Source organism: Scatophagus argus, chromosome 7 (assembly GCF_020382885.2).
Source record: "Scatophagus argus isolate fScaArg1 chromosome 7, fScaArg1.pri, whole genome shotgun sequence".
NCBI classification, from domain to species: Eukaryota; Metazoa; Chordata; class Actinopteri; family Scatophagidae; genus Scatophagus; species Scatophagus argus.
Window position 1 is genome coordinate 9,755,073 of NC_058499.1, and position 15,546 is coordinate 9,770,618.

The 15,546-nt window shown below is 39.4% G+C and overlaps 1 protein-coding gene across 2 annotated transcripts; it reads left to right on the forward strand.

Annotated features, from left to right (window-relative positions):
* Positions 1 to 44: 44 nt before the first annotated feature.
* LOC124061666 (anoctamin-9) lies at positions 45 to 15,143 on the forward strand. Of its 2 annotated transcripts, XM_046393790.1 has the most exons (25): positions 2,439 to 3,271; positions 3,390 to 3,515; positions 4,222 to 4,296; positions 4,386 to 4,508; positions 4,640 to 4,776; positions 4,998 to 5,047; positions 5,141 to 5,199; positions 5,956 to 6,035; positions 6,792 to 6,926; positions 7,010 to 7,103; positions 7,188 to 7,248; positions 8,420 to 8,502; positions 8,621 to 8,725; positions 8,922 to 9,086; positions 9,168 to 9,204; positions 10,750 to 10,861; positions 11,068 to 11,125; positions 11,254 to 11,351; positions 11,446 to 11,642; positions 11,745 to 11,897; positions 12,004 to 12,151; positions 12,242 to 12,364; positions 13,266 to 13,359; positions 13,612 to 13,724; positions 14,552 to 15,143. In XM_046393790.1, the coding sequence occupies exons 2-25, from the start codon at positions 3,495 to 3,497 to the stop codon at positions 14,565 to 14,567; spliced, it is 2,337 nt and encodes a 778-aa protein (XP_046249746.1). In that variant the 5' UTR covers positions 2,439 to 3,271; positions 3,390 to 3,494; the 3' UTR covers positions 14,568 to 15,143. The 2 variants fall into 2 exon arrangements, with proteins under 2 accessions (XP_046249747.1, XP_046249746.1); XM_046393791.1 differs by lacking the exons at positions 2,439 to 3,271; positions 3,390 to 3,515 and adding an exon at positions 45 to 170.
* The last annotated feature ends 403 nt before the right edge of the window (positions 15,144 to 15,546 follow it).

A 15,546-nucleotide genomic window follows, 5' to 3' on the forward strand; every position in this document is an offset into this window, starting at 1 on the left:
CTCCTAACAGGCGCCTCAGCTAGCAGAGACCAGGCTACTTGGCAGGCAGCCCACCCTCACCCAGTGACCGCCGACTGCTGCATCACTTCAGCGCAGAGGGAGGTTTGAGAGGGGAGTGACTCCACGCCAACAGCCAATGATCTGAGCCTGGCTGGGAGGGAGAGGTTTGGGTAGATACTGTATCCAAATACATACATTTTACTCATGTAGAAATAAACGAATACAAACGGCTAATCTAAATATGTTGAGATATGTTAGCATACAGAAGCTAACGTTAGCTAATCATGAAGCTGGTACGAGACCTTTTTTTTTTTACTGCGTGGAGTTCAGCAGTTTAGCCTAACTTGTACTCCTGTATGCTACTTACCAAGGAGGAAAAGGGGAAATATAGCCACATTGGGTCTAACAAGTCGTCTATTTTTAAGTCAGTTTCCAGTCAGATGAGAGTTAGTGTAGCGAACCGTTTTTTTGTTGTCGTTTGTTTTGTCTTTTTCAGATCTGACACCTGTCAGCCAATCAGAAGCTGTTTTATTGGCCGCACTTTCGTGAAGTGATGATCTGTCAATACTATTTACGTGGACACAACTGTGTAAAACACGTATTTCTCAGGAGTCTGTGTTATATTTGAGATTCTGTTTAACACAGCATCTTTTTGGCTGAAAAATAGGGAAGTTAGATCATAGTGGAGTACAAAATTAGACTAGCACTCATACCATGAGATAACATCCGCAGTCATAACTCATAGAATTTGTTAAGGTACGAATTAGTCTATATTGAACAAACATAGACTACAAGGCTAGAAGGCTTTGGGAATCTTGGAATTTGATAGGTTGTCACTATAGATAAGTTGCCTCTCAAGCTCAGGTAGGCTAATTTGTTTGCTTAGGAATCCCATTTGTTTGGCAAAATGGGTGAGAGCTTCCATGAACTCTTTCACAACAAAAATCCCAAAAGATTCAAGTCCCTCACATGAGATTATATTAAAAACAGGCTAAAGAGAAACATCTGTTGCAATTGGAGAGTGAACCACCAGTAATCATTTAGTTTATAATTTTAAAACTACCTCGGTAGAAGAGAAACATGTTAGACATTCGTATCAATTGTTTATAGAAGTGCTTCTTCAAGGACTCTGGACTGTTTTGTCTTGTTTTGTCAGAACAGCGTGGTGTTTAGCTTCACGTCCTGGTTGCTCACACGTCTCTATCAGTTTCTTATGTGACGGGGAGTTCAGAAGAGGGTCTGTCAGCAGCTTCCCATTGCCTCCCAGCCACCTCTATACCCTGTACTTCCACTACAGTCAAATTTAGTAGCAGCGGCCCCCTCTGTCACCTTTGAAGTGGTTTACACGGCCCTGCACCGTTGTAATTAAGCTATCCTCCTCTGTGGGGTGTGGCCAGGGACAGAAATACAGCTGCTCATTTTCGCGACCACTTTTTATTCAGCCTCTCGACTTTGACATGTGGGTCTTTTTGGGTGTGCTCTGCCATCCAAGGTTTCCAAGACTAATGGTAAAATCTTCTTTAATAAGAAGGCACAGAAGGCCACCCGTTTTACATGTTAGTTTTACTTTTTTGGCAGTCAAAAAGAAAAGATGGGAGACAGGAATAGGTCCACAATGTGCAATGAGAATCACATCTAAGAAAAAAAAGCAAATCTTAAGCCCAAAATCAGGCCTAGCTGCCATAGAGGAGAATGTCTTCTATTGCAAGAGTCAGTATAATTTAAAGTAGTTAGTAGTTAGATTTTTTTTTTTATCATTAAATTTTCAAAATATGGAAATATACAGCCAAAGGGAGCAAGAGGCCAATGATCAAACATTGAGTAAGATTTTTGCCTTTAAAATTTTACATAGGTAGAAGTAGCATCAGCATAAAATATACCTAAAATATTAAGGTAAAAGTACAAGAGAACAGGTTTTATTATCACTCTTTTCACTCTGAATGGTTCAAAAACTATGATCCTATGATCCTTTCAGTGTGTAATGTAAGTGTCAGGAAGGAATGGAGAGAAACTGTCCTTATTGTGGGGCCACTAGTTAAACACTATGTTGTTGATTGTCTCCATTTGCTATTTTAATGGGGAAAAACACAATCTTTAAAAAAAAAGTAAGTTTAAAAAGTTTAATTTCATTGAAATGTGACAATCTAAGATGTCTCATCAACAAAACATAAGCAGGAGAAATCATTCCTGTTAGTGCATTTTATATCCTTACATGACAAAAACGAAATAAAACTCTCATCCTTATGTCAGTCACTTTCTATCAGTGACACATGTTGTCATATGGGAGAACCAACCCCCAAAGAGAATGAGACAACATCCCCATTGTGAGGTCATGTATCCTGAATGTAAAATAATAATAACAATATAATACAATGATAGCCTCTATATAAGAAGTGATGGGAGTAGCTCAAAAAGGCGCAATAATTCCCTGTGAAATGTACAAAGCTGAAGTTCTCAGGTAAATTAAATAAAGCCTGTTAATTTCAGCTCTAAAAACATCAACAGTAAATCTGCGTCTGAGTCTGAGTGTCAAAGTCACAGTGGGTAAATCTCGTGTATGTTCCATTAATTCATGTTATGTAACTTCTGTGTTGGTACGACGTCTTGTCAACGTGGACTGTGGAAACTGGCAGTAGTAACTATAAACCTGTGAAGCAGCAGCAGTTTAGAAAGCTACTCTCACACTGTATAAGCTCTATGAATACTAATTACACGAGTTAAACACGGATATTCAATATACTGAACTCCTAATACCAGATCAGTATCAACTGATCCTGTGTATTTGCAGCTGAACTGATACAGTCTCAATGCCTACCAGGAAACCAACTAACGCTCATCCTACGCACTTTTTGCTGTGAATGTTAATGGACCTGCTCAGCCTCTGAGATGCTTTAAGGATCGTAATTCAGTGCCTTTATTGTAGAAGCGTTGCTGTTTTTTTTTTTTTTTAAACAAATGTCACAGTAAGTGTTGACTGATGAGTAGGATGAGTCAGCCGGTGCGCGTAAAAGTCACTGCGTTTGCTTCCATCTAGTGGTGGATCGGTGTCATTACGTGTAGGCTTCCAGTGAGGAGGAGGTAACGCAAGCAGTATATGAGATTCAATGACTGAAACTGACAAGCCTCATCGATTCAGTCTCTGTCAACTGCGTGAAACACACAGCACGCCCTGTTTTGTTTGTGTGTTTGATGAACGCATCGCTGGCTGCACTGACAGAAAAAAAAAAAAGGTGGAGGCCACGCAAAATAAATGCTGTGGCACCAGCAACAGGTAGAGTCGCTTTTTTTTAACATTCCTTTGCTAGTGATACGACAACACGTTTGTTCCTGGAGGAAGTACGGAAGTTGCTTATATTGCCTGCTCAAGAGCTCTCTTGTCATTTTTATAGTCGGTGCTGATCGGTGAGCGAGGCTGAGCGTTTGAGACCACTGGATGGTGACTGTGGCTCTTTTTTTCTTAAATCCGGCATCTGCATTCAGCACCTAACGCAGTCATGCCAGTCCACAAGAGGCAGGTAGGTGACCTTGTTCCTTCACGTTAATGCAGAGATCGTATCGATATGTGATTGAGCTGTTCCGTGGCCAGATTCTACCCCATCTCTGTTATGTTGCTATAGGCCTGCTGCTGCCCTTAACATCACTGTCAATCCAGTACTTGTCAGACCAAACAGCTCCAGCATTGCTGTACCAGATCCAGTCCGGTATAAAATACTGGTGCCAGTGGTTTATTCTGAACCAGGATTGGATGGGATGTATGTGTTCCCAGTGGTACCATCATGTCCAGATTGTATTTTGAGTTTGCCACACCTTCACTCTCATGGCCATGTGTAGCCTGTGTGTAGGCTGCTCTGTAAGTGTATAACCTGGGCTGGCATGATGGTGATACCAAATCTAGATGCCACACTGTTCAGTCAGGTTGGACCGACTCTTTCTCGCTGAGAATCCTGCACGGTGAGTCAGGATCATCGCAGGTTTCTCTCAGCACAGTGGCATTCATTGACACACCCCCACATGACAGACAGGATTCTTTAGTGTAGGATGACCTTTCTGCTGATTCTTATTACATCTCAGTGAATTGATATTGGGAAATCATTGTATATCACTGAGGCGCGTGGGTTTTTAAAAACAAAATCATTTGCTCCGCATATATGAATTTGCCATAATTCTGGAGATAACTTCGTCTTGACTGACATTATTATTTGTCGTTGTTTTGCTGTATAGCCCAGTATTGAGCTGCTGGAATTAATGGGAGTTGTGAGAGAGAATGGCAATGACCAGACATCACTTCCTCCTGTGGTAAGAATTTAATGTGTCCATATTAAATAATAGATTAAGTCTGATTAATTTATTCCAAGTCTGACTTTGGCGTATCATTTTTGTCAAAGCACACCCCACTGTCGTACGACTACGTCCTGGTTGCCAAAAGAAGCGTTAATTGGGAGGGAGAGACTTTCAAGAAGCAAACTGCGTACATTGAAGAACTGAAGAAAAAGAACATTAAAGTCACAGTAAGTTTAATTTAATTTGATCAAAGACTTACCTTCACTCATTCTCGTCTTGAACTTCATGGGTGAACATGAGTTGCAAAGCTCAGGTTTATTATTATTACTACTATTAACATTATTTATGTTTCTGTCAGGAAATTGTAGACGATGATCTCGTCTTCTATGGGATTCAAGCGCCTAAAGAAATTTTCGAGAAGTACAGGTATCTGCTCAAAGTATCTGATGCTTGTAACTGGAGCTCGGATCAGAACATTGTGCCACTCAGCACCAGGTAAACCATATTGCATATCTATTTTTGACAGTCAAGGGTGACGTTCTCGTGCAAATGAGCTTTTAAACCTGCACATTTAGACAACACGATTCCCCATAAGTGACATGGAGATGGAATCCTACTTTGTGTGTTTGCATGAATGAGATCTTTTAAATGATCTGAAAGATGATGCGAGTCTTTCTGCAAGTTAAGCCTTATGAGTCATACATTCTTTGTTTCAGGATAAGGATTGTCCACTTCATCTTGAATCACACCCCAATCAGCTCAGGAGGTGAGAAAGGCTAACCGTATTTACAACCCCCATGCACCTCAAGTAAGCAGACAACTAATCTGTGGCGCTCTTCTCGCCTGTTGTTTTCCCCAGAGAATTTGCGGGATCTTCTGAAGATGAAGGTTTTTGAAGCAAGGTTCTGCTTACATGAGGTAAAAATCGCAGAGTGTAATCCTCGTCCTTTCTGCTGCATCTGTTATATATCAGAGTCTGTTACAGCTTGCAATGTTGTCACCATCTCTGGCCTCATAATTGCACAATTGATGGGATTTAAACAGCCAGCTTAGGCCTTAAAGACTGCAGCATGAATAAAGAATGAAAACAGGATCCACGCATCCTCATACTTAAGATAGTGACACTGTTATCTAGTGTTAAATCTCTTCTTTTCACATGGCTGCCGAAGTGTTTTTCTTTTCTTAAAAGCTTCTGAAATTATGAAATGTAACTTGGCAGTGACCTTACAACACAATAGACTGCTGCCAAAAAAAAAATTTGTTCACAGAGATGCTATTCGAGTCATATTAATGCAGTGAGTCATCCATTGCTGGGAGTAAGTGGGCATGTGTGTGAACGAACATCGATGCGTGCTGTCTGCGCACATATAAACATGTACATATGTGTTCTTGTGTTTACTCAATAACACTGTGGGAAGTGAAATCATTCCTACAAGACTGAATGTCCAGGAAATGTAAATAAATTTCCAAATTCTTCAAAATATGCAGCAGTATTCTCCTTGGATGTTTTTTTTTTAATTAAATAATCTTAAATTAAGTCAACTTGCCAGCAGATTATGTTTCTACATTGTAAGTTTCTGTTTGAATGTACGCATACGTGTTAACCAGTATGTATGAAGGTGATCTTCTCCGTGTTGCTGATTTTCTTTGATTTCTTTGTGCTTCTGCCTTCAGAAAAAGAAACAGAGAGAGCTGAAGGAGAGCTGGGCACGCTGGACAGCCTGTCTCCAAGGGCAACCCATAAGTGCTGTCAGGTTTGGACTGCAACACAACAGCCTATTCATTACTCTGCTCTTTACAGTTGCACTTATTGCAGCATTATTGTTTTCCATGGCATCCTACTGTGAAGTAGGTTGTGGTATCAACAAGACAACAGCAATCAAGTCAGCCCCCACGCACGAGGCAGGCATTGTTTGGGTTCATCATTTAAAGTACTTAATGCTGGTGCAGATTAGCCTCATTGTCTTTGTCTTTTGATGTACAATACAAACACGTTTCCTAGTACTAATAGTTCACAGTAAGAGTGAAAATATGGATAACCTTCATGTCCGTGTACATGAAGTCTCTCAGTAATCCACAGCGTCATCACTTCACATCAATCGGTCAAGTACTTTTTGTCCTCATAAGTGTAATTATTGTAAACACCAAGGGACTAAAACACACCCACATGAAAAAAAAATGAATGTATGTTGTACACATAAACATTTTATAAGCTTTTTGTGATGATATGTGACCATACAGGGTTTCTCTCTATGTGTTGCTTGACAAAAGTCCATTTTTGTACCGATTATACGTGAAACGCTACACAGCATAGTTACACAAATGTTGATTTGGTACCACATACTGTTCTTAAACATATCCCTTATACAATATAACTTGTATACATTGTGTGTAACATATATATTTTTGTACGGTATGCACAGAAAGCAGACACAGAACTTTAAGTATAAGGTTGTATATTGTCATTTTCTCCTTCTGTGTGTGTGTTAACGTGTGTGTTCTTGTATCAGAAACTACTTCGGGGAGAAGGTGGCCTTGTACTACCTGTGGCTAGGCTGGTACACATACCTGCTCATCCCACCTGCCGTCATTGGGGTCGTAGTTTTTCTTTATGGCCTTGCCTTCTTTAACAGCTCGCCCCTCATGTAAGTTCCTCCACGACTCCACAGTATCTGTGTCATAACAGATCAATCACACTGGGATAAATGAAGCCATTTCTGTGTTGTAGAAAGGAGGTTTGTGAGGCCGACACGGTCATGTGTCCGCTTTGTGACACGCGATGCAAAGTGTGGAAGCTCTCAGACACCTGCACATATGCCAAGGTACAGCAGTGAGTTTACAAAAGACAGCTGAACGTTTGCCTGCCTGTTTGGGCTCATCGCTGTGTTTTATTTTTCTACTCACAGGTGAACTTGCTGTTTGATAATAATGGCACAGTGCTCTTTGCGATGTTCATGGCAGTATGGGGTGAGTTGTGCATTTCTAAATAACATGATAATAATAATAATGATTCTTGTGTTGATATTCAATATTCAGATCCCCGTTTAAGATGAATTATCACAGGTAAAGCCCATGCAGCAGGTACAGTTACTGGCTGGCTGGAAATCAGGGTGCTGAAGTCTTACAAATGAGCCTTTTATCTGCCTCAGATTTTTTTATACAACTGCCTGGATGTTTTTCATGCTCACTCAGACATGCACTGCCAAGTAGATGCCACATCACTGAGAGAACCTACTCGTCCTGGCTACTCTCGTCATATTCAGCCCCGGCCATCTGGCTCATGGGGGTGGTCAAGCAGTCATCTATAAGAACATATTCATGTTCTTTCACTGCCTTACTCCTCTGCTTTCAGTACCTCCATGTTTTTTTTTTGTGTGTGTGTGTGTGTGTGTGTGTGTGTGTTTTAATGCTTGCAATCTGCAGTCAGATCTCTTTTCATGTCAAATTCATACCCGCTGTAGGAAACAAGGATTTGGGCAAGATGGTGATTTACTTATGCAAGGTTTATTAGCACAGCTGTGGGAAGACAGTTAACAAGAACAGCTGATGCAGTGATTACATGAGAGGAAGTGTGAGAGGGTGGGAGGAGATAAAGAAAGAGAAAGAGTGCATCATTGATAGGAAAAAATGAACTGTTCCCAGCTGATTGGAAGTCCCTTTAAAATACAAAGGCTGGAGTTCACATCATACAGTTTACTGTCAGCTTGGCAGACCACAGAAGTAGGGATCAGGTCTTGAGTTTTCTTTCTTTTTTTTTTTCTCTAATTTGTATTTTTAAAGCTTTTGTTCACTAAACTTAACCCAGGCTGTCTCCAAAGTTGATGTCCCAAAACATAAACATCACAACCAGCATTGTAACTGTATGTTGTTTAGCCCAGTAGATTTTGTTACTTTCACTTTGTTAGTCATTATAAGCAACCGATATTTGGCAAAATTAAGACTTTTTTCACAGACTGTTAAACCATGATAGGAGGCATGTTGATATTTTCATTTCACCGCTACCGAAATCCCAAAAGTGGTAAAGGTTATTAGAAACCTGATGTGTGTTTTCAAAAGCTGTCAGCCTTGTTTGTTGTTCAGTCCTCATATTGCTGTTCAGGTAAATTTGTGAACTCATGTGAATCCCTGGTCTTCACAGCAACACTGTTTTTGGAGTTCTGGAAGAGACATCGAGCTTCCTATGTGTGTGAATGGAAAGTGTCTGATTGGTGTGAGGAGGAGGTATGATCAGTTTTAAGCATTATTTTTTTTATACATCATTTTTGTTTCATTTCAGTAAAAGCACATCAGGGATTATTGTGGAATTTGTGTCTGTTTTTTCTGTCATGTTTACCTTTAGGAGGAGTTGATCCTGGAAATACTGAACAATGTCAACTGTGAACCAAAACAGTATAAGCACTCCTATCTGCGTAGTACTCTGGTTTTGATCTGTGTCACAGCGATGGTGGGTGTCATTTTTACACTCTTCACATAGAATATTTATTGGACTTGTACAGAGATCAGCAAGTTGAAGTTGGGAAGGTTCAAGTTTAGGCGTGTGCAGCAGTCGAGGTTAGCATTAGGTGCTGCAAAGAAAGATGTTGTTAATGTAGGCTCTCACAGGCAGACTAATACAAATGAGCGTTTTGGTGTTTCCACAGATATTGGTGATTATCGGCCTGACACTTGCCTTGGTGGTGTTTAGGGCGATTGCAGCAGTGCTCTTGGCTGAGGGATCATGGGAGTTTTTGAGCAACTACTCGAACAGCGGCGCAATGATGCTGGGGGCCGTCCTCCATTACCTTGTCATCACTGTCATGACACGGGTATGCAGATCTCTAAATGTGCATCTGTGTTTCCTGTTTCTGTTGTCATCTGTGACTCTGACCTCGCCTTTGTTTTTCCAGGTTAACAGGATTGTAGCCATGAAGCTCTGTGAAATAGGTATGTTTACTTTACCTATTGTAATTATTTGACATTTTTATATGGCACAAAATTTGAAAGGGGTGCTGTCACATTATCATCCCACTCATGTTACCGGGCAGTATTAAATGGTACCTTTAAAATATCCTGAAATATTTCCTGAAAGTTATATCCTGAAAGTTTCTGGATAAGAAAATGTTGAATGAGCAGATATTTGAACAGTCAAAAATGGGTTTGCGTGGTGGGCTGTGAAAATACAAAAGAGACAGCAGGTAGTCAGACAGGAAGCAGGTCAGACACACAGATAACAAACTGATGACTGGCTGAACATTCAGAAAGGAGGGTTGCCTGAGAGAAACTTGAAACTTTCTAAAACCCTCTGGCCTAAATCTAGCATCCGTCCTTACAGTCCTTACAATGTTTTTTGTTTTTTTTTTCTAAAAAAAGCTGTGATGGTTCAGTGCTGACTCACTGAGAAACTGGAAAGTGCTGGACTGCATTCTCAAGAAACTTTTATTCATTTTCTGTGCACTTCCTCCCATTGTTACGCTGTACATATCAGCATTCTCATGCTAAAAACAATGTCAAGGAAACCCCAATTTTTTAAATTTTTTTTTTTAATTTGTTAAACTGCCAGGACAAGTGTAGATATACACAGCAGGAAGCTCAGTGTCTTTATTAAGAAAAGGAAGGATTATGAACAAACAGCTTTCTGGGCTCTGGGTGGACATTGGAACTGGGCCACCATATACATTAACTAGGGAAATCAGCAGCAGTTGTAAAGGTACGTGATAGGTCAGGTGATATTCAAAGGAGGGAAAATCAATGAGGCCATTTAGTGGGAACATGAGGAAGGGATTTGAATGTTTTAGAACATACGGTGCATACGGTGCACTAGGAGTGGAAAGAGAGAGACAGAGAGAAAAGCAGAGAGAAAAGCTGCAAGAATCAGCATGAGAACATGGGCTATAATGAGAGGTCTTTCATTTAAATCTGTTGGACCTGTCATGTCATCATAAGACAAATCTGAAAGTTTGCAAAATGACTAACAGGAGTGAAGAAACTTTCTAAGAATGTTAGAGCTCCTCAAACCTCTAAAAACTACCCAAATGAAGCAATCTGAAAAGGGAACCTCACACTTCAGAATGCTTACAATGCAGAAACAAGTGAGGGGGAGGGCTCATGTGTAGCCATATCTTCAGTTTAACAGGTCATAAGCCAAAAAGGTTTGTGAGCTGGTGATGTAGGGCCCCTCTACATTTCATTTGGTTCGGATGTGCATTAGTGAGCCATTCAAGTTCAGCTGTGATGTGTTTGTAAACCCTGCCTTTGGAAAATGAAAAAAAAAAAACCCAAAAAAACATTAACTATAGATCACTTGATCACCCAAACACTTATGAATGTGTGCATATGATTATCCCAAGTAATAAAATGTAAATAGATATAATAATGTAATGGATGTAAGATTACAATTCTGTAACTCACCCTCTCAAGTATGTGAGATTGTGCCATCCCTTGACCAAACAATGAACTGCATGAACACTGACCTGAAGTCTGTTTTACCAGAGAAAACAAGATCATTTGCTGCCACAGAGAAGAGCTTCACCGTCAAGATGTTCACCTTTCAGTTTTTCACCTATTTCTCGTCCCTCTTCTATGTAGCCTTTTTTCTTGGCAGGTAAGATTTAGTGGACTCTTTCAAGGCTGGGCAATTCAATATTCACTCAGCTCTGGACTCCAGATGCACTCAACAAATTGTCTTAACCTACGGAACTTTACATTAATGTACAAATAAAAGAACTTATTGTCCTTACCTAACACCCAGTGTCCTAACCTGATGAACTTGTGAGACTAATAATGACATGTTTGTAACATACCTGACAGGATAAATGGCCATCCTGGTGGTTATGTCCGTATTGCAGGAAAATGGAGGCTAGAGGAGGTAAGTAACATAAATATGTTTCCTATTTATAATGACTTAGCTTAGTGTCCATTTTCAAGTCAAATTGCTGGTTAAATTCAGGTATTGCATCTGATTGCTCTACAAACATTTCACTTTCCCATGTGCAGTGTCATCCTAGTGGATGTCTTACCGACCTCTTCATCCAAATGGCGATCATAATGGTACTCAAGCAAACCATCAGCAATGTCTTTGAGTTCACTGGCCCGTACGTATGCATCAGATTTCTGATTATATTCTGCACATGTGCACTGTATAATCCACTTTACTTACGTTGGGTCTCTGCCTCATGTTTGCAACAGCTGGCTCTGCAGGTGGTTGAAGAAAAAAAGGACCAAGAAGCTCCAGAGGAAATGTGGGCACTGCTTCCTGAAGGATGATGCAGAGCCCAAACATGGAGCTGAACTCTGTGATAACTGCAAGCTTCGAAACTGGCTCAACAACTACCGTCTCAGTGATGTCGACTCCTTCAGCCTGTTCAATGAGTTTCTTGAGATGGGTGTGTAATCTGCTGAATGCTTTAACAACAAAAAACATTAGACTCTGGACAAATACTGGTCTGGTTTTTATCAAATAATATTTTTCTTTGCTCTCTCCTAAGTGATCCAATTCAGCTTTACCACTATATTTGTGGCAGCATTTCCTCTTGCTCCTTTGCTGGCTCTCATTAACAATGTCATTGAGATACGCCTGGATGCCATTAAAATGGTCACTCTGGAGCGCAGACTGATTCCCAAGAAAACCAACGATATTGGTAAGAATGAATTTGTTAACTCTTAGTTGGGGTCAATAAACTGTTGTTTGTCCTAACTTTAGGTTAGTAAAATTCTCCTCACATGGGATGCATGTTGTTTCTTCAGGTGTGTGGATAGATGTGCTGGAGGCAATTGGCGTCTTAGCTGTCATTGCGAATGGGCTGGTCATTGGTGTATCTTCAGACTTCATCCCTCGATTGGTGTACCTTTACCGCTATGGCCCATGCGCCAACGGCACAGCAACAGATACTGAGTAAGAATGTGCTCTCTTCTTGAAAATGTTGATGTTCTGTCATACTGTTTGTGACACTCACTTTTAAATAAGTTCTTCTGCTTTCTCAAGCTGCATGGTAGGCTACATCAGCAACACTCTCTCCATTGCGCGAATGGGTGACGAGGAATTTAACAACGAGTTTTCATATGATCAGATGAACATTCCAGGTGACGTGAATGTCACTTACTGCAGGTTTGTTCTCATTTAATCTTATTTGTCTTAAGCATTTGAAGAGTTATTTAAAGGTCCAGTGTGGACAACTGGTGGCTCCTAACAGTGTGGGTGCAGACTGCAATCATCTGGACACCCCTCTTTGCACCCTACTCTATGATAGCCCCTTGAAACTCAAAAGGCCCTCTCTAGAGCCAGTGTTTGGTTTGTCCATTCTGGGCTACTGTATAAACATGGAAGTGCAACATGGTGGAAGGAGGAACCACTCCCTCTATAGATACAACCAGGCAAATTCTGAGGTGATTGGAATCAGAATCAGAATTGTCTTTATTGCCATGTAAGTGAAGAGGTTTCCCATTACTAGGAATTTGTCGCGGTGATTGGTGCATACATAGAATGTAAGAACGAGTAACATATAATAATAGAACAAAATAAAATAGAATAAGGTAAAACAAAATAAAATAGGAGAAGATGAAAGCACAACAATCATTTGTTTCGGGTGATTATACACTAATGAAAACATAAATGTACATAAACATAAAATATTATACTCCATTTCTTCCCCTAAATCCTACACACTGTACCTTTAACTGTCATGACTTTTAGGTTAGAAGAAACTCGAATCAAAACATGTAGCTAATTTGAGTAACAACAGAATAGAAAGTAGTCATACTTGTCACCACCAGCATTTAAAAACTGTTCAGTGTTTACAGCATTCTGTTATTATCCTGTTAGTGTTGCTCTGTTGCCGTTCCTGAAAGGATTGTGCCACCTCAGTAAATAAAAGTGCTCCATAGATGAAGATTAAATTCATTTCAAAAATAGATTGGCATCACCGCAGCATCTAACCACAATTATCCACTCTGTGTGCTATTTAAATAACACAAGGGAGATAACATCTGGCTCTTGTTTGTTTTTGCAGCTACAAAGACTACAGGAGCAATAAGGACTACAGTTTTACCCCACAGTTCTGGCTAATTTTAGCTGTGCGCTTTGCATTTGTCATCCTGTTTGAGGTGAGCTTTAACCACAACCAAGCAAGAAACCACTAACCACCTATTCTTGCACTGGTTTGTTTGTAACAACACAACAGCAAAATCCCTAAATCTTCCCACCGCTTAATTTGTCTATTTTAAAACTCAGGATTTCATACATAACAGTGAGAAGGGCTACAACAAAGTCAGGAAGTGTTATTTTTAATTAAAGTATATTTTGACAGATTATAAAAATTAACATTACGTTTCTCCCATCTTTCCATCTTTTTGTAGCACGTTGTCGTCATATGCAAATTCATTGCAGCCTGGTTTGTACCGAGTGCTCCTATGCAGGTCAAGAATGACAGACTCTTTGATAAACTCAAAAGACTAAAAGAGGAACTCAGGTGAGTCTCAGATAATATGCAGTCAGACTGGCTTGGCAGCTAGTTGCCAAAAAAGTGAAAGCTTGCTCATTTCTGTTATGCATTAACATAATATAACATGTGCCTCTGGTGGTTTTATTAATGTTTGAAACAGAAATATAAGTTCACACAGTTGTTTTCTAAGTTTACCTGTCATGCACTGACTATGGATTCACCTTTCTGATATGCTGGATCCATATTGGTGATGACACTGACTTCATCAGTTAGATCAAGAATTGGCCATGACGTGACACATTCACAATGAACACATTTTTGTCAGTGTCAGTTTAAACATTTGTGCTTCTGCTGACTTTGTTTTTAAAGCCACTTCGATCCCAGTGAGGTTTACAGATTTACAGATTTTTTTTATGACAAAGGAAGAATAGGAATCAGTGCCAGGAGAGAAAAAGTTAGATCAGTACATATCTAGCCAAACCACAAACTGCATGTTTCTTTCCATGCAAGCATGACAGGCATCTGCATTTTTTTTATTTGACTCTAGCATAACTTACAGTATTTTCATGTTGGAAGGATCTAAATAGACTGAGTCTTAATATCTTTCTTAGCATCATTTTTTGAAATTGTGTCCCATTGCATTAGCATTTGTATGTGATAATTTCTCTAAAGTTTGTAAAATGGAAGCAAATAAATGGTTGCAGGCTAGCTAGCTCGCTAGCTAGCTAGATACAGACTTTCATTTGAAAACATTTTGAAAAGTCTATTTTCAGGCTTTGTGTACTGCTTTGTGTTGTCACCTCTTTTTGACATAGATGTGCCAACTGACTTGTCCTTTGTTGTTTTTCTCACAGTTCATTTGAAGCGTGACAGCATTCAGACTCTTTAATGGTTCACATTTTTCCCCTGAGGACATGAACCCAATGTTGCCTTGTGCATTAAAAGTGTCCAGGCTACCACAGTGTTGAGTCAAACTTCGAAGCCATTAATTATATCTCTGAGGAGTTCAGACGGAGGGCTCTTACTCCCTTTTTATTGTTTGCAGTCAAATGTTAAATGCTGGCTATCTAGATTCTCATCTATGAAATGGGCTTTGAAGACACACTATTTTTTCTTGGACAGAAGTGAACAGTAACTGATTTTACTGACCATGTTGTTCATGAGATTATTCTATTTTAAGAATGCACTGACAGCTAACTGTTGGATTTCTATATTTGTGAGACGTATGTGATTGTTTTTATTGAAAGCCTAAACATAATTTAAATTGCTACTGCACATACAGTACTGATTGTGTGTTATAATGTTGCCTTATACTGTAAAAAAGCACTGCAATGAATGTCATTATTGCCGACAGATTCTGATGGTGTCTTTTGTATATCAGACGTAAGAATGTTTTGCATTATGATATTTTATATTATTGAATAAAAGCGCAAATTTTTGGCCTCATGTAATGTCTTTTTAATGTAAGGTCAGTTGTTTAAAAGGTGCCTTATTTTGACATTTTGAATTTTACCAGATTTATGTGCTGCTCTCATCTGCCTTGTTTTGTATAAATCAGACAGCTGCATTTCAACAACAGCTACATTTATGTCAGTGTTGTTTATGGGTATTAGGATTAAAGAACTGAGAAGAATTTTATATTCTGTAATTACATAGAGTAAAATAAAATATGAAAATAATAAATGTAAAAATAAAAATATAATAATAAAATAAATAATAAATTGATGTAGAATGTTGATAAAGACCCTTTACTTACACTATTGGATGACCAACATTTAAAACTGCAAATAATGCCATATAGAATAAATAAAAACCTGGCAACAACAACAACCTGGCAACGTGGTTTATG